The 25,469-nt window shown below is 38.3% G+C and overlaps 1 protein-coding gene across 2 annotated transcripts; it reads left to right on the forward strand.

Annotated features, from left to right (window-relative positions):
• The first annotated feature begins 182 nt into the window (after positions 1–182).
• tspan15 (tetraspanin 15) lies at positions 183–23,667 on the forward strand. 2 transcript variants are annotated; one of them, XM_034871640.1, is made up of 8 exons: positions 183–460; positions 9,914–10,099; positions 10,855–10,929; positions 13,258–13,353; positions 18,741–18,857; positions 20,747–20,797; positions 21,197–21,313; positions 22,677–23,667. In XM_034871640.1, exons 1-8 carry the CDS (start codon positions 371–373, stop codon positions 22,839–22,841), a joined length of 897 nt encoding a protein of 298 aa, XP_034727531.1. In that variant the 5' UTR covers positions 183–370; the 3' UTR covers positions 22,842–23,667. The 2 variants fall into 2 exon arrangements, with proteins under 2 accessions (XP_034727531.1, XP_034727523.1); XM_034871632.1 differs by having other exon boundaries at positions 287–456.
• Positions 23,668–25,469: the final 1,802 nt, after the last annotated feature.

Here is a 25,469-nt window from a genome sequence, read left to right on the forward strand (position 1 = left end):
AATATTGCAGTATCGAACACCACTGGTAACCTAAATGCAGTCTACTTTTAATTTTTTAAATGAAGGAAAAGAGGAGGAAGTGCGATTTGCCCATAATTCCCATCAATTGATTCGGCGGTTGAAAAACTGTTAAAAGAAGAAGAAAAAAAGGCTAAATCATCTAACACATCAACCATTCGAAAATCTAATTTAACATAAAACGTTTCAATTGCGTAAAACACCCCATTCGTTATCATTCACAGCATTCGCCCATCTCTCATCCATACATCCCTCCGCGTGCGCTCCCAGGTATGGTGACGATAACAAATGCGGAAGTTTGTAGTCAACAGCGCAGGGAGCGGCAGGAGTCAACTGTCCACAGTCAGGCACGATGTCCAACAACGACGATATCCGATACTGTCATCAATGCTCCTACATTTTCCTCAAATTAATCCTGTTCAGTTATGCCATCATCTGGTGGGTGAGTATTATCGTTTTGTTAAAGAGGAGCGCGCTGTGTTTGCACAGATATCACGGTGTGTGTGTGTGTGTGTGTTTGCGCGCGCGCGTGTCCGCGTGCGTGTGTGAGTGTGTGAGTTTTTCAGTTGGGGTCCACAGAAAGAAATATGACTATTGCGAGAAAATGACTGGAATCCCTTTTCAAATTGCAGCGTTCAGTTTGTGAGCTACAGTTTTTAAGCGACAGGTGGCTGTCGAGTAATGTTCTACTTCGATGATCGTCTGTCTGCTGTAATGTGGCCACACCCTCATCTGTCCACCTTTAGCCTGCCCTTACCTACCTGATCCGTACTGGGAAAACCCAACGAGAGAGCCGATAAAGAGAAAAAAAGAAAGAGGAACAGTATAATCAGGTTTTTTTTCTGGGATATCATAGGCTGTCTGTGAACAGTTTGTTGTGTCCTACTGTGGTCAGACATGAGTCATTTGTGGGCCACTAGATGACAGATCAGCAACAAATTATTCAGTGACTGTGAGAAAGCTAAATGACAGAGGTCCAGTAATTAGTAGCCTGTTGTTCCGGTACCAACAAGTACCCAACCTTACTTACTTATTATTGTGTGCAACATTTAATCAAGTTAGTATTTCAGGCATATTCAACAAAGTTTTCAGATATTTATAACGGAACATTAACACATGAGTCTTGAATATTTAGTCAAAAATAACAATACAATAACTGTGATTGAATCTAAGTGCAGTTACACTCGCATATGGTGTATGTGTGTTTTAATCTGTCAGCCAGTGTCGGGCTTTTTCCGAGCAAAGGCAATGAATAAATACATAAATAAGTTGGGTAATGACGAAAAGGGAGGAAAGAAAATAGAAAGGTGACGGCATAGCAAGTGAATGGCTCCTTGCTCCTGGTGAGATTCTTCTTAAATCATGTGGTAGTTCTGTACTGTAATCTCAGAACATAGTGGGAGAATACTGTAGGCCTACATGCAAACATATTATTTTCTATATGATTTCATGTGACAAATAAAGTGATTGAGTACTCCAGAATAGTGTATGCTACTACAGCAGTAGTTTAAAGGGGAACTACGTATGCAGTTTTTTCAGCTTAACTTACCCTAAATGAACAGCTTTGGAGTCATTGGAATGATTATATGACTTTTTTTTAGTTGAATGGTGGTCGTCTCGCTTCCCTCTAGCGCCTGTGACAAAAAAACATCTTTGCAACTTTGGGCCGCCAGCCAAAGCGTCAGGAAGTATCGCGTGCTATCAGGTCTTGCAATGTAAGGAATTGCTTCACTGCACTGCACGCATACACCCAGGAACTGGCTAACAAGGTAGCGATGGACTTTTTCACACTATCGTGATGGCAGGGAGCTAGGAAAGCATTGTCAGAGGAACAGAGAAAGCGGAAACGGCAGACTGACCGAGCGAGGAGTCAAACACAAGTAAACATAGGAGCTGCCAAATATGTATTCCAAAGCTGTAGGGGAAGCTTTATAAAGAAACCTGTGAGCAAAATGCAAAGAAATTTCCAAAACTGCATAGCGCCCCTTTAATGGTGTTTTGATAAATTTATGAAAACAATTTCTTTTTTTAATATAAAATGAAATAACAGCAGTTGAAAGACACCCATCAACTGATTTAGGTTGATCAGGTCTTTTAGTCTATATCGACAATGTTTCAATTCATGCACATGTTCCACCAAAACAAGTTTCTGTCTGAGTTTGCAAAGGCACCGTACCTGCGTCCAGCGGTTAGCCTTGTCCAAGGCCATTGATATTGGTTTAAAGAGCAAGAGTTGCAAGAGTAGATATTGCCTAAATGAAGGTTGAGTGACCAAAAGTCTGGCTTTATTTTTTAATTTGCATCTGAAATAGAGATGGGTAGATTTCCGATTTCATCAGTCTGGACCGTTATTTAAGGCTAAGCCGGTTTGAATACATACCAACCTGTTGAACTGGTATCACTTAGTAGTTGTCACTCTGACACCTTCTGGCAAGTTAAAAAGTATCAAAAATTAGCAACCTTTGCAGACGCCATCACGGCGCTAAATCCATCTTGTGTTGCAAGAAGTGTTGAAAAGTAGTATTACCAGTTTAACTATTTTCCAACAGGGTAGCTGTTTTCTGAATCACACAGCTTATTGGTAGCAAAAACAAAACAAGTCATTCAATCACTGAGTAGCTTAGCTTTTTTATTGATCAAGCAGTACGGTAGTGTTCACACAAGCTACAATTCCCAGAGAATTCTGAAGTACAGCAGAGGTTTTGTGTTGCGGTCTGAAATAAAACTGAGGATCACTGACGCATATAATGTGTCAGAATTTTTTAAAGAATAAAGGTTTTTGTGCGACATAGCCCAACTCTGCAGCTGCTCCCACTCCAAAGACAACATGATAGATTGTTTATTTATGCAGACAGAATGACATAACACTTACTGTACAAAGAAAACCACTTCGTTCTTTCTTCTGCAAGACATTTACTCATGGAGAAAGAAAGTGGAATGGGGAGGCAGAGAAAAAAAAAACTTGCAATAAATAAATTGTTGACAGTAGCAGATGTTCACACACATAGCATTACAATCAGTGCTGTTTTTATTAAAATCAGCCCCAACTGTTTTTTGCCATAATATTTCATAAATCAGGTGTGTGGGAGTAATTTAAATATATTTTTTACTGACTGCATGTTGTTCCCAGTCTTGCAATTAGTGATGGAAACAACCAAAGCTGATACAACAGGCAGCTTTTTTGGCAGCAGTGGCCATGCTCTCTGGTAATGTTTTAGTGGTACACGTGTGTCGCCCATACACGTTCCAGTGGCATGTTTCCAACCTCAGACCTTTGCTTTCTCATAAATCAACTGATCTTTCAAACTACTTAAAAAGGAAGCTGTAAGAGTGTAATTGGCTTCTACAGTGTTGCTTTCAGATTTGTACTAAACTCTCTTTTTCTTTTAAAAAGACATGTTGTTCACACTGATTCAGTGTCCCACAGGACAGGATGTTAGTGTGCTGTAAACTAGCTGCTGATGCTGCAAACAGCCAAGCGAAATAGTTAGGTTGGAGGAACAATGTAGAGCAGTTATTTCCTGCTCACTGTGGAAAATAAGTTGTCCAAGGACAATGACTTAATCTAATCCAGCGTTACTATATACTGTATGTAGACTAAAACAAAAACAAAAGCAAACTAAAAAGCAATAACCAAAGCATGTAAGGTGATTATTCCAAAGGTCTACTGCCTCTGAAAGTTATTCTGAGATCTTGTTATAAGAGAGTTTAGTGACATAATGCAGTGCATTTTGGCATGCAGAGCATTGTTCCATGGGATTCAAGGTTTGGAGTGCTATAAAAGCATTTTGTCAGCAGTTATGATTACAAGCTGTAATTTGTCATAAATTGTTTAACGATTAATGTAAAATTTGAAGACACAACTTTTATCCCAACTTGTTGTTACTGTGGGTTTATTTCCCCTCAGTCTACTTTATGAGTTTATGTGCTTTCTTAAATTGTATCTACTGAGTAAGGGTTGACGGAGCACACTTGATGGCTCATACTGATATACACTAAAACACATGCACATTTTAGGACTTCCTAGTTTGACGCGGACCTTTTGACCATTTGCACTGTAAATGCACTGTAATTTCTGACTTTGTGCCTTATTGACTGGACTGAACTGAACTGTTGTGTGTGTGAGGGAATCATTAGAAATTGAGTCTTCTTTATTCTAGCACCCTTTACCGGCATTATATTTCTGTCAAGTAAAAATGTCCCTGTGTGCTTCATGTAAAAATCACAAGCTTTAAATGTCATAAGAATAGTCCAAAGTCCAAGACACATTGGTGTCCTATAAATCCAAATCAGAAAAAGATTTATAGCAAAGTAACACTTACAAGGAATTTACCTTGATAGATGGTGCATACATAAACATGTTAAAAATAAATTAACAATAACGGTAAAGTAATTACATAAATTAAAGCTGCCAGCATTGATTGCACTCTGTGCACGTCGGGGGTGCCAGCGGCTCTCAGTCGACGCGGCCATGTATTTCCATGACCATCAGACACTGCACGCAAGGTTTAAAATGAATCCCCCCCCCCCCCCCCCCCCCCCCCCCCCCCCCCCGTGCAGTGCATAGCGTTGGAAATTACATATTTCAAATCTGCACCACTTACTTTGTCCAATATCTGGCAATAGAGAAAACACACTATGTTTACATCATGTTACTTTATAGCCGGTTTAAACAACATCTTGTAAATTTCAGCAAAATCGTGGCAACTTCCTGTTGCCAGTAAGTGGCGCTATGACTACAACTCATTATTGACTTACAAATTATCTTAGGCCTGGTCTCTAATCAAGCATAACACTTTTGGAGCGGATTAGAAAATGTACACTGGAGTGACAAACAACTATCTGTTTTGCGCCGTCATAGGGTAATATAACGGCCCTAATAAACAAATATGTACAATCTAACTGCTTAACAAGAAGAAAAGAAGATTGCTGTATGGTTTAACATGTGTACATGCATCAACAAGGCCCTCTATTATTTTTTTGTGTAAACTCACACCAAAGTTGTGTCTTATTAGGCTATATGGTGTGAGTAGCAGAAGTTTTATACTCTCAAGCTCTAGAGTCTCACAGACAAGTCGATGCTTAGAGAGGTCCGTTATGGTTTAGCTATTTCAGTCTGGATCAAACCAAACCAGTAAAGGACTGACCATCAGACAGATCGACATTGCATCCATGGAGCCATGCCAATAGTGTGGCTAAAAATTGTGGCTTTTGAATGTTCCTTACAGTGTGAATATCTTGTAAATCTGTTAAACAATAGGTATCATCAAATCAAAGTTGATTACTCTTTCGATTAGTTTGTGTGAAGTTGGACAGCAGCAGACTTACTAATGCCCTGAGGACGCAATCCTGCAGTGAGTCCTTGTATAAGCGCATTTTTTTGTTCCATGCCTGCAGCTTGTAGCTTGCATGGTTTCAAAGTTTCATCTGTGTTTTAGCACTGCACTGTTTGCCCTCAAAGGAATAAGTCAAGCACACTTATGGCACTGTGAAGTTGTTTTAGCAGAGTGAAACCGGTTACACCACTTAACCTAAGACTAATGCCCTGATATTGTCACTAAGTGATCTGCAGCTAAGTACATGCTGATAAACAGAGAACTGCCCGTGTTATTATATAATCTCAGCTATTTAAAGTAAAATTTGTTTACTCTGTACAGAACTTTCCTTTTGTACTTGAACAAATGTCAAACAAATCAAATATTCATTCACTCATGATCATCTTTACAAAGAAATTGTGAGTGAGTGCCCCCCTCTCTCCTCTTGACTGAAAAAGTTAGTAGAGGGTGGTCATGCGACCAGCAAGCAGGGAGATACCATAACAGACAGCAAGCAGAGACATGTAAGGAAAAGACATATTGGTGGATATAAACAGTGCTTCAACCCTCAGTACTCAACAGATGACTACTAATGTAAAAACACTCCCTTTCTTTCCTTCCTCTCTTTTTCACTGACATGTCTATCTTACTTTGGAAAGACTGAAGATAAATCATGGGCAGGCAGACAGCAATTGGCAACAAACGTGTCAGCATGAAATGTTTTGACTGCTGTACACCAAACTGTGTCTGTGTGTGTGTGTGTGTGTGTGTGTGTGTGTGTGTGTGTGTGTGTGTGTGTGTGTGTGTGTGTGTGTGTGTGTGTGTGTGTGTGTGTGTGTGTGTGTGTGTGTGTGTGTGTGTGTGTGTGTGTGTGTGTGTGTGTGTGTGTGTGTGTGTGTGTGTGTGTGTGTGTGTGTGTGTGTGTGTGTGTGTGTGTGTGTGTGCGCGTGCGTGCGCCTCAGAGACTGAATTAAAAAGGTTAACTCCACCTTTTAACAGTTTGCCCTTTGAATGACTGCTGGTCTGTAATACAAAGACAACTCAGATTTATTCTATTGCATAGTTCCTTGTGTTTTGTGTTAATTAGCAAATATAGACACATTAAACTAAGATGGTAAACATTGAACCTGCTAAACATAAGGAGCATTGTCTTTGTGTCAACATTTGGCTAAAAACAAGTTAGTCTTGTTGATAACCTCATTATGGTTTACCTTCAAATAAACTGGTTTAGATAATCATATGCCTGCAAAACTGTCTGCTTGTTTACAACCAATCTGACCACTAATGCCATAACTGCCATTGTCTAACAATTTCCACACATTAAATCCCTTATAGACATGTAGCATACAACAAGAGATTCTCCATGTCATACACATTCTTACTTACTGGAAATACTCTGTTTGGTTGAGGAGAGGGGTGGTGAGTGTTAGGTGTTTTTTCCCCCCCAACATCTCCTTCCAGGCAGCGCAGCAATGGTTATATTTAAGGTTAGGGTTAGCTGCCTGGAAGACTACGTTGGAGGCAAAAAAAAACACCATAGAGCGGGGTGGTGCCTGGGTAGAGCCTATTTGATCTCATCAATTCCTTGCATAAAGTTTTTGTTTATAGCAAGTGTCTTTTCCATCGTTTCATGTGCGTTAGTATATTGTGTTTAGCAGCTTCCATGTGTATATATAGATGTTTCATTGTACATAACCTGAAAGGTAAATGTTGTTATTTTTAGACTCTCCTGACCCTCCCTGGATACATGAATAAAAAAAACATTGAAGTCATTACATGCCATTGGTTTTTGGCCAGATACTGCTTCAGCTACCTAATCACATTACAGTCCATCCTTTGCTCTTGTGCCATTTGGCTGAAATTGAATCAGTCTAAATGGCCTTTTTAATTTTAGATTCGCCTGGAGCTCATTTCAGGGACACGCTTGGTCATTTAACTTTGTTGTCATGTATTGGTTGTGTTCATTTGCTACTTCAATTCACAGTATACATGAACAGGGAGAAGAAAGAGCTGCTGCAATCTCCTTCACCAGAATTTATCTTTTTGCCCTCAATCAAGAATAGGAATAGTAGCACAGTCATCTTCAACCATGCACAATAAAGCAACATATCAAGAGACTAGAGTGTATTAGTTCAAGGCCTGTTTATAATTCATAAACAATTTGTCCATGCATTTCAGCAGACTGCGTGTCACCGTTAACTGCTGTGATGCTGATGGATGTAGTGTTTTATCAGTTATTGAAATGAGTCAACAAAGCTCTTTCAGGCTATTCATTCTGTCTTTAGTAAAAGTTATTCTAATAAAAACTGTTCACTTTAGGGTGTTTTGATTATCCTGAGTAACTGGGGCATTGAGCACCACACATTAAGAACACCTATTGTTTTTGGTTGGCAGCCAAATTTTCAAGGGGACATAAGTTTTTGTTTTCTTTGTAATTTGGGTGAATGGACCCTTTTTCTTCACCCTAGTGACAGTTGCTGTCACAGATTGCATAATTAGTTGCTTCCAGGTGTTAATTCAATGCAGAGTGCAGATGCAGCTTTGATGTATGTTAATGTGACACTAAGAGGGGGAAAGGAAAGCACAATACATTGGACTGGATAGTTTGCAAATTATGAGAGAAGAATCACGCTTTTGTTTTAATCAGTTGTTTCTCCGTCATTGTGCAGTGAGCTCTGGTCTGTATGAATGTCAATGTGAAACTATTTCATTTGCCAGATGGTGGTCCTTAAATGAAATGAAATGATTTACTATAATATAATTAAACTGACCTTTTGAGGAAGGATCAAATTAACTATTTTAATTTCTATGTAAATGAGCGCTGATGTGATATATCCTTCAGCTAGTAAAGAGTGGTATGTTGCTGCTCGGTTGTGGTTTAGATGGTCTCCGTTTTTTTAAGTTTTTGGTTGCGGGCTCAAACTGAATATCTCACCATGCAGCCAAGGCTTATTAAAACAAACCAGCACTCTTATCAAAGTTAGACCTTAATGTTCAGTCACTTGTGGCTGACCTGTTTACATATGTTTGATAGTAAAGCCTGCAATTAACATCCATTAGCAGCTATACAGTACTTGTTGAGACTACTTTTATGTCTCTTGAATAAAACCAAATTAGGCAGTTGATCGCGGTGCACTGCTATTTAAACATCATCATGACACCATCATTATAGATTGTGTAATATCTCAGTTTTCAAAACATTCCTCTTAGTTTTTCAAATTATATGTATCCCCATTTAATTGAAGTTTGTTTGACCTTTTCTCAAAACCTCTATATTATTATTTCTAGTTTTGTTGAAAAAAGAAATTGCTATTCCATTTGAGCACAGAAGAAAAGGCAGTAACTACCTGTTGGGATATTGCTAAAGTGATTATTGACAACTGATAGTGTTTTGATAATGATGATGATGATGATGATGTTCCATCCTGTTCATACGGAGACCCTGTGAAGTTTCTGAACTGTTGATGATAGGAAACCATGATTAACATAATTCTCTTTTAATAAATGGATGGATACGATGAAATCCGAAACGAAAAGATTAAAATCACAAAGATTGTTTGAAGGTAGTGTACCCAGACAAGTGGCACTGATTGTTCCCAGTAACTTCATTGTATTGCAAACTACAGTGCTTTTAAACAACACTGAATCATCTGTTACCGCAGTCCACTCCGGTCTGGTGAAAAAAAGGAAGATAATAATTACAATCTTATCAGGCTGTATGGTGTCATAAGCAGAAGTTTTATACTCTCGAGACTAGAGAGTCCTACGGACAGGCCAATGCTTAGGAAGGTCACTTTTTGATAGTTAGACTTGGTCCACTGATATTAACCAAGAGTCTACAGTCAAGCTAGCCACTCTGTGAGGCTGCATTTGGGCACAGAAGCTAAATGCTTAAGTCAGCACACTAACATGCTCACAATGACAATGCTAAAATGCTGATGCTAAGCAGATGGAATGTTTATCATGCTCACAAGCTTAGTTCAATGTGTTGGCTAACATTTGCTTATTAGCGCAAAACTCAAAGTACAGCTGATCACTAGTCACTAGTTTATTTATTTTGAATGTCTGTATACAATTTCATGGCAGTCTATCTAATAATGTTTACAATATTTCAGTCTGAAGTTAAGACTGAAATGTCCCAAACATTGGGAATGACACTCAGTAAATCCACCCCCTCAGTTCAGACTCTAAATCGAGGTGATGGACCAACTGGCATCATTGCCAATCTTACAACCACATGGCTAAAAACATGAGTAGTTTGAATGGGAATCTACAAACAAAATAGTATAAACATCAGTGTTGACATCTTTTTGATCACATTTGTACATTTGATAGATGTTAAAAACCTGATGACCCCATTACGCTCCCATGCTGATGATTCCTTTACACTTAACCTTTCATTTCCCCAACTGAGTGGTGGCTGTGAACGTGACATCTAATTGAGGAAATCATGAAGCTTCGGCTTTTCTTTTTTTTTAGTCATATTTTAAAGCTGCTGAAATTGTAGGAATTCAGACACCTGCTTGTTTCCCATCAAGTTCAAGCAAGATGATTTACCCATCCTTCTACATTGTTTCCAGTTGATAGGCGGCTTTATCCTGGCCATTGGTATCTATGCTGAGGTGGAGAGACAACGCTTCAAGACACTGGATGGAGTGTTTTTGGCCCCAGCTGTCATCTTGATAATTCTGGGAATCCTTATGTTTGTGGTTTCGCTCATTGGAGTCTTGGGATCTCTGAGGGATAATCTCACCCTACTGAAAGTGGTGAGTGGTGTGCTGAGAGCTATGTAATGTATCTTTTTTAAAACAACAAAGTGGCTGCTGGAATGCTTAGAATATGTCTGTAAATGTTGTATTTCTTCTTTGTTTTAGTTTTTCGAATGACACACTTTCAGAACAATGCTGTTAATTTTCTTATCCATAAAGCATTGGTAATATTTAACTTAATTTAAAACACCTGTGGAAAAAGATAAACACACATACATATATCACAGGGCTTGTCTGTTGTGTCTCAGAAGGACTTGGCATTAACGCTCAGTTCTTCAGATGATGACATGAAGATGGACAGTTCTGCAAATACAGGAACATAATGACTACAGTTGTTGTGGGCTGCAGAAAAACAAGTGACATGTTATGACCTTAAAATTAAGAACACAGCAGAATTAGGAGCATTTAAAAATTTGTGACACAAGACGTCATATAGAATGCAGTATACAGTATTTAGAAATGTAGACTGCAGACATTGGTGCCTGAGGTGTTGCCTTGTCGCGGTTCTATTGAGAAAAGCCAGCAGTGGAAGGACTTAACTCTTACCACAAGCTAACTTTGCTTCTATGTAAAAACATGGCATGCATCCAAACTGTTAAGAGATATAGTTTTGAGGCAGTGGCAGAAACCCAGATTTTTTATATTTATTTATTTATAATATTAATATATTTGAAAGCTAAATATTGAAATTTGAAGTGAATAATGTGTAATTGTATAATGGCTCTTCTTCTCTGTTGTGTGTTCGGTCAAAGTTCATGTACAGCCTGACTGTGTGTCTGATCCTGGAGCTGCTGGGAGGAATAGTGGCGCTGATGTTTCACAATAAGGTGAGCTGCCCAAGGTGTTGTGCAATAACCTGACTGTTAGAAACACACACTTAACAACCAAAGCCTTATGCACCATTACCATGATGTTGACATACTATTTAATGTGAGGAAATATTACAAACAAAGAAAAATGAATTGTTTAGTTTGGTTCTTGGTTGGTCTCAGCTCTGCTCTCTCAGCCCTGCATGTCTTTTTTAACTGCACAAGGTAGTATGAATAAATAAACCATGACCACCTACATTACGTTACACTTAGTGGAAAACAGCATGATTTCATGGGATGGAGTAAGTGAAAGTAAATATATGTCATAATTCAGTTTTTCTCCAAACTGCCTGGCACCAAATGGCATATTTTAGACAAATTATGAACCAACAGTATAATCAGAATTGATCTGTTCAAATAGAAGATGGAATTATCATTTGAATGATATCATTATGCAGATGAAACATTCTGTTTTTCTGACCTGCATTTGTGTTTCTGTATCTTTCTTCCCACTCACGTCAAATATCTCTCTCCTAAACCTTTTCAAGAATCTTTTTTGTTTCTCCTATTGTTTTAACTATTATTATTTCTGTCTTCAGTTTTTGATCTAATTTAAAAACAGAATTTTGAACACAAAATGATTGGGTTTTTTTATGCAGTGGTGACTGTACGAGAAGCTTTCTCACGGTGCGATTATGAACATTTGGGAAAAAAAAGACTTTAACGTGACCTTGAGACCCCAAATAATTACCTATTTTTTTAATGGGGTAAGGGATGTAGTAATTTTACTTTTATACAAAGCAAACAGTGTTATGGACTCCTGTCATACACTTTAAATGTTTTGACCAAAATTCTCAAATTATCCTTTCAGTATATGTTAATCATCATCAGCTGCTATAAACATTAATCAAAGTTGGTAAGCACATGATAATTACTAACTGTGCCTATAATAGGCTGACCTTTAGTAGACTCTCTATAGGACTGAGATCAGGTAATTATTTCTTTTCATTATCCTAACAAAGATAACTGCTTTAAATTTGCATCCAAACAAATAGGAGAGACACTGTTCCCTTCATCATCATGGTTGCTGCTAAACTTTCTTATCAGATATGTGCCTGCTGTGTAGCTGGAATTAGTGCAGAAAAGTGTGCAAAATCCCACTTTGATAAATGAGATTGTGCTAATGTGACAATGAGCCATTATTAAAGCACCTAATGGGTCTGATTATAACTTCTGAGATGCCAGTCATGAAAACCGTCATTTATGAATATCTTATTTTGTCTCTTTGGGGGAAAAGCTTGAGTCTGTCTGTCTCTTTTCCTCGTATGCGTTCAATCTCATTTACATGACTTTTACATTTAAACATAATAATGGCCTGTCTTAGAATAACTTTTTTCACTAATATTGTGTGGTGCTTTTCAGTGTGAAATGCCTGTTATTCAAAAGAGAATCTTAATTATCAAAATAATGATTTCAGTGTGTTAATGGAAAATACAATAAAACTGAGCTTCTATGTTCTATGTATCTATTCAGTGTCACATCTTTTATTTTTCTGTTGTCTCATTTACATTGAGATGAAAAAGATATGGCAGTGCATTTTATAATTAGTGAGCCTATAGTGGGTTCTTTAATAATGGTCCAGTGTTTTCTGTCTCAAAGGAAAACGCTTCAGTAGACTCCATGTCTATGAATCTGCTCATTATAATGTGGTTTAAATGCGACGGTCCTCCCCTACAGATTCACTGCAAAGACCTGATTTGTTCGAGGAAGAAAAGAAATATAATTAAAGGCTCAATCCCTTTTTAATTCCTGTGACTCTCATGAGAGGATCCAATTCGAATCTTTATTAACTGTGGTTAAAATAGAGAAATGACAGAACATTGACAGGCCTGAATGGGGTAAAAATCCCAATTATTCGTTGCCCCCAACTCTAATGAAGTATAAATAAGACTAATGTATCCCGAGCAAATAGTTGAGTGAATTAGTGGAAAAAAATAATTGGTTCCCTAAATGAAAGGCTCTCCATGAACGTACTTAGTGGATTTCCAATTTGCAACTATTTATTCTAGTTTCCGGACAGACTAATGCATTAACCTTATGAGACCCTGCTGTACCAGATTGTGACTGACAGATGTGAGCTTTCAAACTGTCACATTTTAACATTCCAGTTCAGTGGACTTGTCACCTTGACGAATCTGAGCATTTCCTCCACAGAGCTAAATGTCTAACACACTGATTGTAGATCAGCTGTGTTGTGGAAAAAACATACATGTGGTAACAAGACATCCTTTATCCCATTAACACACACAACGTGTTTCAACTTTTTCTGTTTTCTCTCCCTTACAGACATTGGTGTTAGTGAACAAGAACATCAAAAAAGGCATAGTGAACTACTATGATGACCTAGACTTCAAAAATATCATGGACTTTGTACAGAAGAAGGTAAGCTCACAGTATGTCACTTTTTGTTTTCTGCCATTTGAACCTTCCAGTTGAACACATGACTGGATTGAAAGGTCCCTATGAGCTTTTCGAAGAATTCATACTGCAATGCAGTACACACACAACACACTTGTTCAGCTTTCCATGGATCGAGTCAGGATTTGAAGTGACTTGGTTGATCACAGCAAGTTGTGTCCAGAATAATCAGAGAACTGTGCAGAGCCATCACACTGCACCTGCTCCCAGAATGCATCATGCTGCCGCACACACAGCCTGAAGCTTAAGATCTAATTATCAGCTTTTTATTGAGCGCAAGGTAATGCAGTGTCTGGTGCCAGCAGACTGATCACACATTAAAAGGAAGAAGCAGGCTGCACCAAACCACTACTTAACAGAAGAGAAATAAACAACGATCTGTCAGTCTGCAGGCTACATTCTATGTAGGATTGTGCAGAGTGACCAGCACCAGTACTAGTTGATTGAAGACTGTAGTAGATTGAATGATATTTCAATCATTGAAATGCCAACAAAATGATCCTTAGTTTAGAGAGACTGTGCCATCTGTGTCGATTGGTGCTGCCAGCAATAGTTGTTCTTGCTGGAGGGATAAAAAAAACAAAACACTCATGAGCCGTTTTTGACAAATTTACCGGTAAATCCAAAAATCACTTTGCAATATTTATTTTTCCATGCTTTCCAGTCGACATTACCATCAGCTTTGGCAAACTTTGTATTATCATTTCCACTTCATTATCACTATAAACAAAAGAATGCCAGCTTGCCTTGGCCGCAGTTTTTTTAATGTTTATCCTGTGATGGATTTATTTTTATTTTTTTTAAGATCTTAACTCGCTGGCTCTCTGATCTGCTTGCTCTGATAACAACAAACAGTGCCTCAGTAATGGAAGAAAGCTATTTAGTAGCAGTGGCATAAAGCTTCTTCCAAAGTATATTTTTCGGCTCAAGTGTCCTAGGTCAAGAGATTTAAGTGTGTTTTTGGAGGACTTGGACAAAGAAACAATCAGAAAACCTTAGCAGGGATTGAGGCTGTTTCCAAATGTAAATGGGCTTTGTGGATTTATCTACAGTTGTGAGGACAATGGCTTGAATGTGGCCATGGTTGTGTGTTTATTTTGAGTAAATGGTGACACATCTTCTCTTGGTTGTGACTAAATGATGGGAAAAAATCCCTTTGTTGTGTGTCGGTTGGGGACTGCAGGCCATAACATAACTTGAATGCCTTGGTTGCCACCAACAAGAAAAGGATGCAAGCTGAAACTGATAATCAACAATTGTCAAAATCAAACAACAAATACAATTTTTGGCGTTCATCAAATCTGTGAACAAGTTATGTGTTGAAACAACCTAGACTGTTAAGCTGGGCATGCACTGTCTAGTTTGAGCCTGTCTCTGACACGATTTTTAGTGGTTTACTAGTTTAAAAAAAAGGTCAGAATTGTCTAAAATCTACCTTTTCCATTTAAAATGTAACTCTCGCCAAAATGCAGCTTAAGGTCTTTTTGTGAATGTACCCAAGTCAAACTTTAGTTTAAGTGCATAATAAGAACGGAAGCGCCACTTTTAAAGCTCCTGACACACCAACCACACGGCCGACCCTCGGCAGAAAAGTCAGTTGGACTGATCATTCTCCCTGAGTTGGTCAAAAAAGTGCCTTGGAACACACCAAAGTGACAAGACATGATATGTCTCCATAACAGCAGGCGGCGCTTATGTGTATTGGCCCCCAAAAATGAAAACCGGCAGCTGATTGGACAAATGCGTCACATGGGTCTGGTTTCTCCGGAAATTCAAAGACTGGCATGGCCGCTTGTTATGCAGCAGAATTTGATCTCATATTGTACTAAAATACTTCACCGAAACATGTTACAACAACAAAACATTTTCATCAACATTTTAAGCGAGAAATAGTCCATGCAGTTGCTGAATCCGTCTTCATTTCAGGTCGACAAAGGTCAATTAAAAAGATTTTTGTCCGATTTTGAAAGGCTCTAGTCACGCCGACAGCCCCTCCAGACCACGACACGGAACACACCAAACCGACTCGAGTCACTGACCTCGCCAGTGAGGCTCCTTTTCAACTACAAGGTCAATATTATTTTTCACTAACGACAAAACAACAAATTATCCATGCATTTATATGGAACTAAGCTTTAGGAGCTTTCCATCTTAACTCCCCTCCCTGTTACGTTTCATGTTGTGTAGAGCCTTCTTTGTTTTTTAAAAATAGTGATTTTGATATTTGTGCCCCTAGCGCTTCCGTTCAAAGGCCATTTCACCGAAAACAAAAAAACGGTAAATCTTAAAAGTGGCTCGGGTACATTCACAAAAAACCCTAGGTGGCATTCTGGTAAGATTTACGCTTTAAGATAGATTAGATAACTTCAGTAAGCTTTTTGTTTTGGGGTTTCTTTTGGCCTGAGTGGGTTTTAAAGGAAAAAAGCTCCCAACATAACTACAGAGAGATTCAGCTACAGAAATCAGCAACTCGGAAAGACGGAGTTGAGGTTCCGGTATGCAGCTCTCAGTCCAGTGCAAGCCCAGTGTTTCTTACCAATATAAAAGAGTTTGATGTAGAATGGCAGTAAATGATGATTGCTTTTTTTATGGTAACCTTGAATCATGCAATGATGTTGAGACAGAGCGTCTCCATGTAATAATGAAGGCAGGGAACACATGATGGGTGACCTTCTGTCTTAAAACCAACACTTTAAGCAGTCAGCTGGCCAATTAGCCACTAAGTTAGTCACTCTGCCAGTCTGCCAGTGAACAGCCGGTTGTCAGTCAGTTAGGCAGTTGGCAACAAAATCAGTCACTCCTTCATACTCAGAGACACAACTGACTCTGTGGACTGTCCCAGTCCTCTCTGAAGAAATCAACAGTAAAAAGACAATAGGAAACCACAGGGAAAAATGAAAGAAAATAAGAGAAAATTGTAATCTGTGACCCCAGCAGAGCCAGACAGACACAGACAAAGATGAAGGAAAAAGCATGACATTTGATTAGTGTTATATTTTAATATACTTTTAGTGAACAAATTGTTGTGTAATCTAGTCATAAATCTGAAAGTGACATGGACAGTCTCTTCAGTCTCTTCCCTCATCTCCTACAGTCTCATTGGTGTTGATGTGTTTTGAGAGATTGGTCCTTCACGTTTCTCCCGTGAGGATACAAAGGCCACTGGATTGAAGTCGACATAAATCTTCTCAAAGATAGGATTTACTGCAGGACTCTAGGATTGAATCATGCTGTACAGTGGCTCCTACTGCAATAAACCCATAACTCTGTGTGTGTGAATTGTAATATTGCCGGACTTATAATCAACACTTGCTGACATTATAATCAGATCATAATTGCTTTGCCTTCCTGTAACCCCCGTTTCGCACCTGACCCGGTGCTGGATAAACGGCGCTCTGTGGAGTCATGCCAACGAGAAAGGGAGTAACTCCGTGGCCCACTGGCATCATGTCAGCATACTAATCACAGGGCCTGGCAGAGAGCAGCTTTTTACTTATTCATTTATGCGTCTCGTCCTCTCTTTCTTTTTGACCCTTTGTCCTATTTGCTCTCTCTCTTTCTCTCTTACTTTCTTCCTGACTCACCTTCTGCCTCCCAATAAAATATCTGTCTCAGTAAATGACTACAAAGCAGAGCTTATAGTGCGGCTTTGGGGTTTTTCTGACAGTGTTTACTCTCCAAGGCAGCTGTGGAGCCCTTGTCTCCGTAGTGGAAATATAAATCTAATAGAAACTGAATCGGCACATAACAGGATTGTACTTTATTTTGAGTGCCATCAATTGGAGCAGTGGATTTTTTTAAATTAAAATATTCAAACCACTTGGTCTGTGATGGTTGTCATATATATTCTATGAATAGTCTTTTCACACATTTTGACCTGTCAAACCCAAGTATAACTTATAACCTTAATAACAGCTGTATCTATTAATGCTATTTGTTACACCTGTGCTTCTGCTGCTATGAAAAAAAGTTTTTTGCGTATATTTTAATGGTTATTTAATGAACATTTACATTCTGCAGGGTGGTCACCTGAACAGCATTCAAACCATGCAACACTAAGTTAAACTCTGATAACAAAAGTTGTTTGAAGGTTTAGTCAATGTGACCCAACAGCTCTCGGCCAAAACCAGTTATAATCGTCCTTTAGATAGCTTATCAAAGCTGGTTCTTTTTTCCTGTGAAGTAATAATATTTGTCAGTAATGGCTGAAATAGAGGGCAATAAAAAACACTTTGCTGGTGTCACACTATTTTGGGCAAGTACAAATTTGTTTTAAAAGTGTTATTGTATAAGGGGCAAGCACTTCAGTCTGCGAGGCTGCCGCTTTCAGACACTGGCTGAGATTGTAGGATATTAGAAGAGAGGCCTTTCGGTTGAAAAATGTATGCAAATATGATTAAAAAAAAAAAAAAGTAATAATAATTCATTTCTGATGTGAGTGAAAGGACAAATGGAGCTTTAGCTCCATTGAATTGCAATGATCTTAATTTGTTGATTTGCATCAGAATCAAATTATTTGCCAAATGCATCTGCAGACACAGGAATTTGACATGGCAATCCGTAACACAGAAGCTCAACAAACAAACAGTATATGTGTATAGCTGCATGAAGCATCCTTAAAACAATTAAATACATAAAATAGTCCAAAGATAAAATAGTGTGGGGAGGGGGCAGTGGATCAGATATTTAGGAGGGAAATGGCTCTTGGAAAAAGCTCTTGAGGTGGCGTGAGGTCCTTGTCCTCATCGCACTGTGTCTTCTCCCCGAAGGGAAGCAGCCTAAAAATGTCACTTGCTGAGTGGGACTGATCAGCAGCAATCTTAGCTGCCCTCTTCCTGACTCTGGCCTCACTGATTGACAGCTGTCTCTGTCCAGTTGTGTAATTTGTAAAACTGTACTTTGGATGTATTTTTGTTTCTGTTTTCCAAATTAGGATTTCAATCACTTGTCATGTTAGTTTAGGATTGATTTGCCACATGTATTTGTTTCAGAGATTATAATATTGTACTATATTATGTTATCATATTATTGATTTTAATCATATCGTCCAGCCCTACCACCACTTGTACACTAGACACCAACATAAAACAGATTCATAATTATAAGCAAATTGTTAGTTATAGCTCATTTCATCCTAAAATGTTACTGCCATTATGCCAGCACAGCATAAACATGTTGTTCATTGTTGTTTATCAAGTTGTTTATTTCTTTCTATCTTTCCCTCATCCCTTCCTCCATTCATCTCCTATTTTCATTAAATTTTTTCTTTCATCTTCTTCCAAATCGTCTTTTTGACTTTTCTCCTCCTTCCAATTTCGGCACATGTTTCTTCTACTCCATCTTTCATGCAGTTTAAGTGTTGTGGAGGTCAAGAGTATTCAGACTGGTCAGTCAACATGTACCACAACTGCTCTGCCCCTGGTCCGTTGGCCTGCGGTGTCCCTTATACCTGCTGCATTACTACTAAGGTAGGTATAACTATTTCCCTTTTTAAGTAGTATCACTACTACAACACTGCATTACATTACAGCAGCTAGGATTGTTACCTGTTCTATTACAGCTTTTTCATTGTTCCTGGCTCTATTTCTTTTATAATGTGTCTGTGAAGCCATGAACACTTGGTTCAGTTTGTATGTCATTATAGGAATAGCTGTAATAATGTGGAGTTGCATTTAAAATATATCTCATTATCCTTATGATGGTGATAACACCTTTGCCAAGCCAGACTCACTTACAGGCAATTTCCTCCCACACAAAACAATGTGCTTCCTTTTAATTAATACAACTACACTCCCCGGAGTTTACATGAAACGTGAACAAACAAAATTCACTCAGCTCACTACTGTTGACTGTAGATAAAGTCTACCAATGTGACACTGTTACTGTAGTATTTTCAGTGCACAAGTTATAGAATAATGAACTAATAATTGATTGATTCTCAGTTAAAAGATGTCCTGCTATAGCAGGAGCCACTGCTACTTTGGTTTATCATCTCATCATGTAATTATATTGTTCTCATAATAGAGATATTGTGGTTCACAGATGGATTATAAATGAGTAAATTTAATTTGACGTACATATAAAACCACTACGTGTGCAAGAGACAACACATGATAGGTGACTATTACCTTTTGTAACAAGCTCTTCTTGGCTAACAAACAAAATATTTAGAGATTTATTTATAATACTACGGTCTTGGAAGTTTGTAGCTCCAAGTTCCCATAACAGCCAGAGACAGAACGTCTTTCTTGAAAATCTATAGGAATACATTATAATATATAACAAAGTACAATATTAAGCTGGAAATTATGGAATTGCAAGTAATTTTGCCATTTCCCTGCACTTTAAAATGTTCTTGCAAATGTAAGATAGATAAAAGTGTCTTTCTTGTCCATCGATTGTGTAACCAATCTTAACGGCTCATGTAATTTCATCCATATTTAGATCATATATGATATCCATATTTAGGTTCACATCAATGCTGTTTTCTACTTTATAATATTATAAATATTATATAAATTGTTGTTGTAATGGCAGGCCGGTAAGTTCAAGTTAACACAAAGCAACCACTAACTCCACTTTATCAAGCATTGTGTTTTTTCTCAGGCGTAAGAGTTGCAAGTTTTTTTCCACCTTGAAATGTATGAAGGAGAGAACAGCGCCTGAAGTCAAACTCAAAACTGGACACTGATTCCAGATTTTGCCATTTTAGTTACATTATGATATATCATAGAACACTATAGTACATTCAGTCACTTGTCAGTGAAGTCACCTTTGACGTGTCAGTCAAAAATGGTGACAATGTGGAATTGGGAGTTACTCATAATACTCTTGTAATGTATTACAAATTCTAAAACAAATTTGATTAATAAAGCCAATAAAATATGTACAATGACTTTAAATAGGGACCATTCCTGCTTTTACTCCCTTCTCCTCTTCCTCTGCAAGATGGCCACAGGAGGTTGGCAGTTTGTGTCATCTAATTTGAATTTATGAATACATTTAAATATTTTCAATATGGGAAAACCACAAACTCAAAGTCATAAGGCACACATTACAGCTGAGCTATCAACAGTCAACAGTATTGTGGTCAATGTCACTCACACACACGCGTTTCTTTGGTTTCTTCAGCAGTCTTGTGGTTCAGGACTGTCATCTGTGTGTGTGCATGGGGAGAGGCAGTTATGTGTGTCATTGTATGCTTTCCCTTGCAGTGCATTTGACGTTTTCGCCATGTTAACCATGCCTCTTCTGTCTGCTATTGATTCCTTTAGAGGCTGAAAGCTGTTCACAGGCTTCTGCCACATACTATTCTACCTCTTAACATTATATCTTCACTCTGCTTTCTCTCCTCCAGCCTAATGAATTGGCAAACACTATGTGTGGGTACAAGGTGTTGAAAAAAACGGTAAGGCCTCATTGTCTGACATGACTGAATCAAGAAAAGACTGATTTCTCATTCAGTTCCCGCTCCCCTCCTATAATGTCAGCTGTAAATATTAAGTGCATTTTTAATTGCCAGATGAGAATAACAACCAAACTATTATATTTTAAAGGAGAATTCTGGACAATTTTTATGTTTTTTACTTTTGATTGAAAAAAAAAAATGACCTGAATCGGTGCAGGCGACACTGATTAGCTGCAAATACGTGTACAAGCTTTCACGGAGCTAAAACGGCTCTGAATGATATGCTACTGGTGTTAGATAATTCACTAAACTAGTAAAATAACTAAGTAACCAATTCCTTGACTGTAACCACTCTAACTGAAAACTTATGCTACAGTAACGAGCTGTTTCTGTACGCAGCGTTTGGACTTGATTGACGCCATCCATATCAGAGGCTGCACTGATGCTTTCTTCATCTGGCTGATGGACAACTATAAGATTATGGCTGGACTGCTATTAGGGATCCTTCTACCTCAGGTACACACACACGCACACACACACACACACACACACACTCACTCCCATACTCCCATCATGTTAGGTGATGTTTCTAACACTGGGGTTTTGGGCCTATTTATCGCACACCAAGGATCCTAGATCAGTTTCATTGTGTTACATCACAATACTTGAAGAGGTCATGTTGCTTTAAGGTGAAGAGGAAATGCCTTTTAAAATGGGTCTTTCAACAAGACAGTGGACGAAAACACACGCGTAAGTGAGCAAAGTCTTGGTTCCCAATGAACAAGGTTGATGTTGTGGAGTGGCCAGCCCAATCCCCCGACTTCAATCCCATCGATTATTTTTGGTGTGACAGTTCTCAGAAATATTGGTTGTACAACTAAATATTAGTGCAGTGATTCAAAATAAAGCAAACCCTTGAGATGTTTTTCACTCAAAAATGGCAGTAACTAGTAATCTATAATATTACATTTTGGAAGTAACGTGTGTGTGTGTGTGTGTGTGTGTGTGTGTGTGTGTGTGTGTGTGTGTGTGTGTGTGTGTGTGTGTGTGTGTGTGTGTGTGTGTGTGTGTGTGTGTGTGTGTGTGTGTGTGTGTGTGTGTGTGTGTGTGTGTGTGTGTGCGCGCGCGCGCATGCCAGACTCTGCCTCTTTGGGTTAGGGGGGCATACCAAAGTGGGGAGGGTCCTCCCCCACTAATTTACGGTGGAAATACCTTTTATTGTGAAAAAGAAAAACACAGATGGCATTTCAAAATATAGCAGAAATATAATGGAAAGTATGTTGTTGCATGTCATTGGGCATTTTAAGTGGGTATATGGAAATCCTGGAGCTTTCTTAGTGGGTATACTGCATCTATTTTTGCGTAACACGTAGACCACACCACTGGTCTGTTGGTGTTTGATTCAAACCAAAATAAAAATTCAACTCAGGTTCAACATCCCCAACACTTTTAGATTTTACTTGAGTTCCGATTCACCTTATAGTTCAGTATTTTGTTGGGTCTGTGTTATTGGTAGGTCTGATTATTTAAGCGTAAAAAAAAGCTTTCATAAATCATCCAAGATTTTTCTTTCCAAATTTGGTCTTTCATTAATGGATAATATTATAGTCGGGGAGAACCCAAGTCTTTTGTCCTTTAGCAGTAAAACACCTGCTGACAGACGCGTGATGAGCTCTGCCTTTGTGGTCACTAACTGACATTGCTGACATCTAATTCCTCTAAAAGCAATTCTTCTCCTTTGTCTCTTTCTCATGTTTTACATGGGAGGGATTAAGACACAAAGAAAAGATGCAAGTGAGGAAAACGAGGAGACTTGTGTGAAGCTCCCATGGTGACCTCCTTTCCTATACATAGCTTCTCTCTCTCATTTTGTCTCCAGTTCTTCGGTGTGATAGTCAGCTGGCTGTACATCACTCGCGTTGAAGACGCCATCAGTGAGTACGGTCACCACATGGACCTACTGGACTCAAGCGCTGATGAAAGAGAAATCAAGAAGCAAGGCCAAATGGGCAAATGGTTTAGGTGCATGCCAGAGATCGACTGATGAAGCAAAAAACAAAAAGCCGCAAAGGACTTCATCCAACACACTCCATCCAACTCCCACAGATGGTTGAATCACTTCAGGCAATCCAGATATGCTTTTGCCACTGTGGGATCCTTTAAACTGCAGGTTTACTACATGTAAAATGTGTTGATGTTTTTTCATGTTTGTTTGTTGTTTTTGGAAAGAAGGAATTATTCAGCAACCAGATTATTAAGAGTTTGATATTCAAGTGTCAGTACAGTTTAACTGTAAACGTACTACACATATACAACACAAAAATGTTTGCAGGGCTCACTGTGGTGGTAACTGCATTGTGCCCAAAGTGTCTCAGGGATAAACTCAGAAACCAATTGAACCACCTTTGCTTCTGATTTTATATTATGACATTTATTTCAAATACACAACCACAATTTACAGCACTGACCTCTTTCTTACTTTTTATACCTTTTAGTTTTTTCTACAAATTAAAGAATTGCTTGGCTCCTTTATACACCCACTGGTATAGAAGGTCCTATCCAACAACTACCATTTACAAAATCTCCAATGCAAGCTAATGTAGGCTAAGACACCATTTCTGTCATCGGAAACAGGACATGTTTGCCTTATTTGTATAAAGACTTGAGGTTTGAGACTGTAGAATAAGTCTTTTTATACAGTACCCTGCACATCCACTTATGACCACAAGTGCTCACTGAACTTTTGGGATGTTTGTATTGCTCACATTTTCTTCATCATTGCCTTAACTTATACTCTCCAAACACTAGTCCTGATCATCTTCAGTCAACTTACTAGTATAATAAGAAAATTAAAAAGCTGACCCGACACAGAGTCTGCTTCAGATGATCAGTTTAATGTCAATTTAAAAGATGAAAACCAATGCTGTGAGTGCCACTGCCATAGTCTCGCTTTGCCAGAGAGTGTGGCTACTCCACTTAGCATTCGGGGCTGGAAGGAAAATGTGCTTTGGTTTCTTTGCATGTTTTTAAACCAATCACAATTGTCATAGGCGGTGCTAAGCACTGGAGCAAAGTCATGGGCCGCTGCAAAATAGTCTCAGAAGGAACTTGTTTTGGTGGAACGTGTTTGTTTTAAAGTTGTTTTAGTTATGCAACAGAAAACTCAGATTGGAAAGATAGTCTAGCTAGTTCACACAGAACTTGGCCCCTTTGTGTCTTTTTGTGACTTCATTTATGATATTAGTATATACTGTACTTACATCACTTCCAAAACATGTTTTCAAGCCTTTCGAATTTGTTCTTTTTACTCTCAATATTCTATTCAACAGGACTTACCAAGGTTTCCACATTGGCTTTGTTGGCAACGGAGGGTCAAATAAAGATTGTAAGGACTTTATCCTCACTAGTATGCTCACAAATCAGTGTCAGATATTTAATAATGCTGAATAAATTAATTCAACTTATGTTCCTTTTGCTCCAGAAAAGAATTATTTGATTTTTACCTTGCTAACATGTTGCGTTTTCCTTCACCTGAATTTGTTTTGTGAAGCCTCGATTAGAGTCTTTTCTTGTTTAAGCTATACTTGACTTTTGGATGTGTATAATTAGTTTGGCTATCATCAAACCAGATCCAAGCTCAATAGATTTGAGATTGAGCCTTGGTCTGGGGAGTCTGCTGTATTTTCTCTGCACAAGAGGCATGACCAACGGGCATAGTTCAAATGACTCTGTACGCAATTGGAAAGTCCTTCAACTAATCAGACCAATGATCCGGGTGACATAGAAGCGACAGCAGTAACAACGGGTTTGATGGTTTACTTAACATGTGCTACCTACTGCTGCATTCATAAATCAAATTTGCTGACTTTTTGAGGCATCTCTATTAATTTTAGTTTTCTTTAAAAGAACCATGGTACCTTTATCAATAGCATGGTGCAGTCGTTCAAAACTCTAATTACAAAACTCCAAACTGATCGTTCTTGTAAATCATTAAATCTTGCATTCAAAGCAACTAATTGTCAAGTCTCTGGTGAAATACGAGTACATTTCATAAGTCACCTAAACATATCATAGTGCAATTCTTTCAGTTAAGTTATTGTAACACTTAGTCCAAGACTAAATGTAAGATCTAAATTACCCTTTAGTGCTAAAGGTGATCTGTTGGCTTCACTGTGTTCACATTACAGAAGGCAAAAATGTAACTGTACTTTTTTCATCAAATTAAACAACAATAGGTTGTGGGTTGAAATCCCATCAAGGTCACATAAGAATCTCACACCAAAGAGTGGTAATTTTCAAGTTTTTCTTGGACTATAATAGGCAACAAAACAACCATACACACAGTATATAAGACAAAAGTTTCATTGACTATCGGTAATGAATAACGACCATAGTGTCTGTAAAACGTATTTTAACAAGAAAAAAATACTATCCAAAGTTTAGCATGTACTTTGTGTGACTAAAATGTATTTAAATGTAAAAGTGGGCTTTCTAGATGTTTTTTGTACACAGTCAATGCCAGATGGACTTGAGTTGTAAAATAAAGAAAAAAATAGGTACTTTTTGATAATCTGTTGGTTTAATTGTACTTAAGGTAGTGAAATATTACCTGGTACTAGTGAGAATAGTACCAGAGTTTCAGAAAAGCTGTAATCAACAGGTAACAGGTCAG

The sequence above is a fragment of the Etheostoma cragini genome, chromosome 1 (genome assembly GCF_013103735.1).
Source record: "Etheostoma cragini isolate CJK2018 chromosome 1, CSU_Ecrag_1.0, whole genome shotgun sequence".
In the NCBI taxonomy this organism is placed as follows: Eukaryota; Metazoa; Chordata; class Actinopteri; order Perciformes; family Percidae; genus Etheostoma; species Etheostoma cragini.

Excerpts from the sequence above, each read along its gene's own strand:
- tspan15 (XM_034871632.1), top strand. The coding sequence starts at position 307 with ATGCGGAAGTTTGTAGTCAACAGCGCAGGGAGCGGCAGGAGTCAACTG. Across the intron at positions 10,100-10,854 it reads ATCTCACCCTACTGAAAGTG|TTCATGTACAGCCTGACTGT; the intron begins GTGAGTGGTGTG and ends GTTCGGTCAAAG. Across the intron at positions 21,314-22,676 it reads TAGGGATCCTTCTACCTCAG|TTCTTCGGTGTGATAGTCAG; the intron begins GTACACACACAC and ends TTTTGTCTCCAG.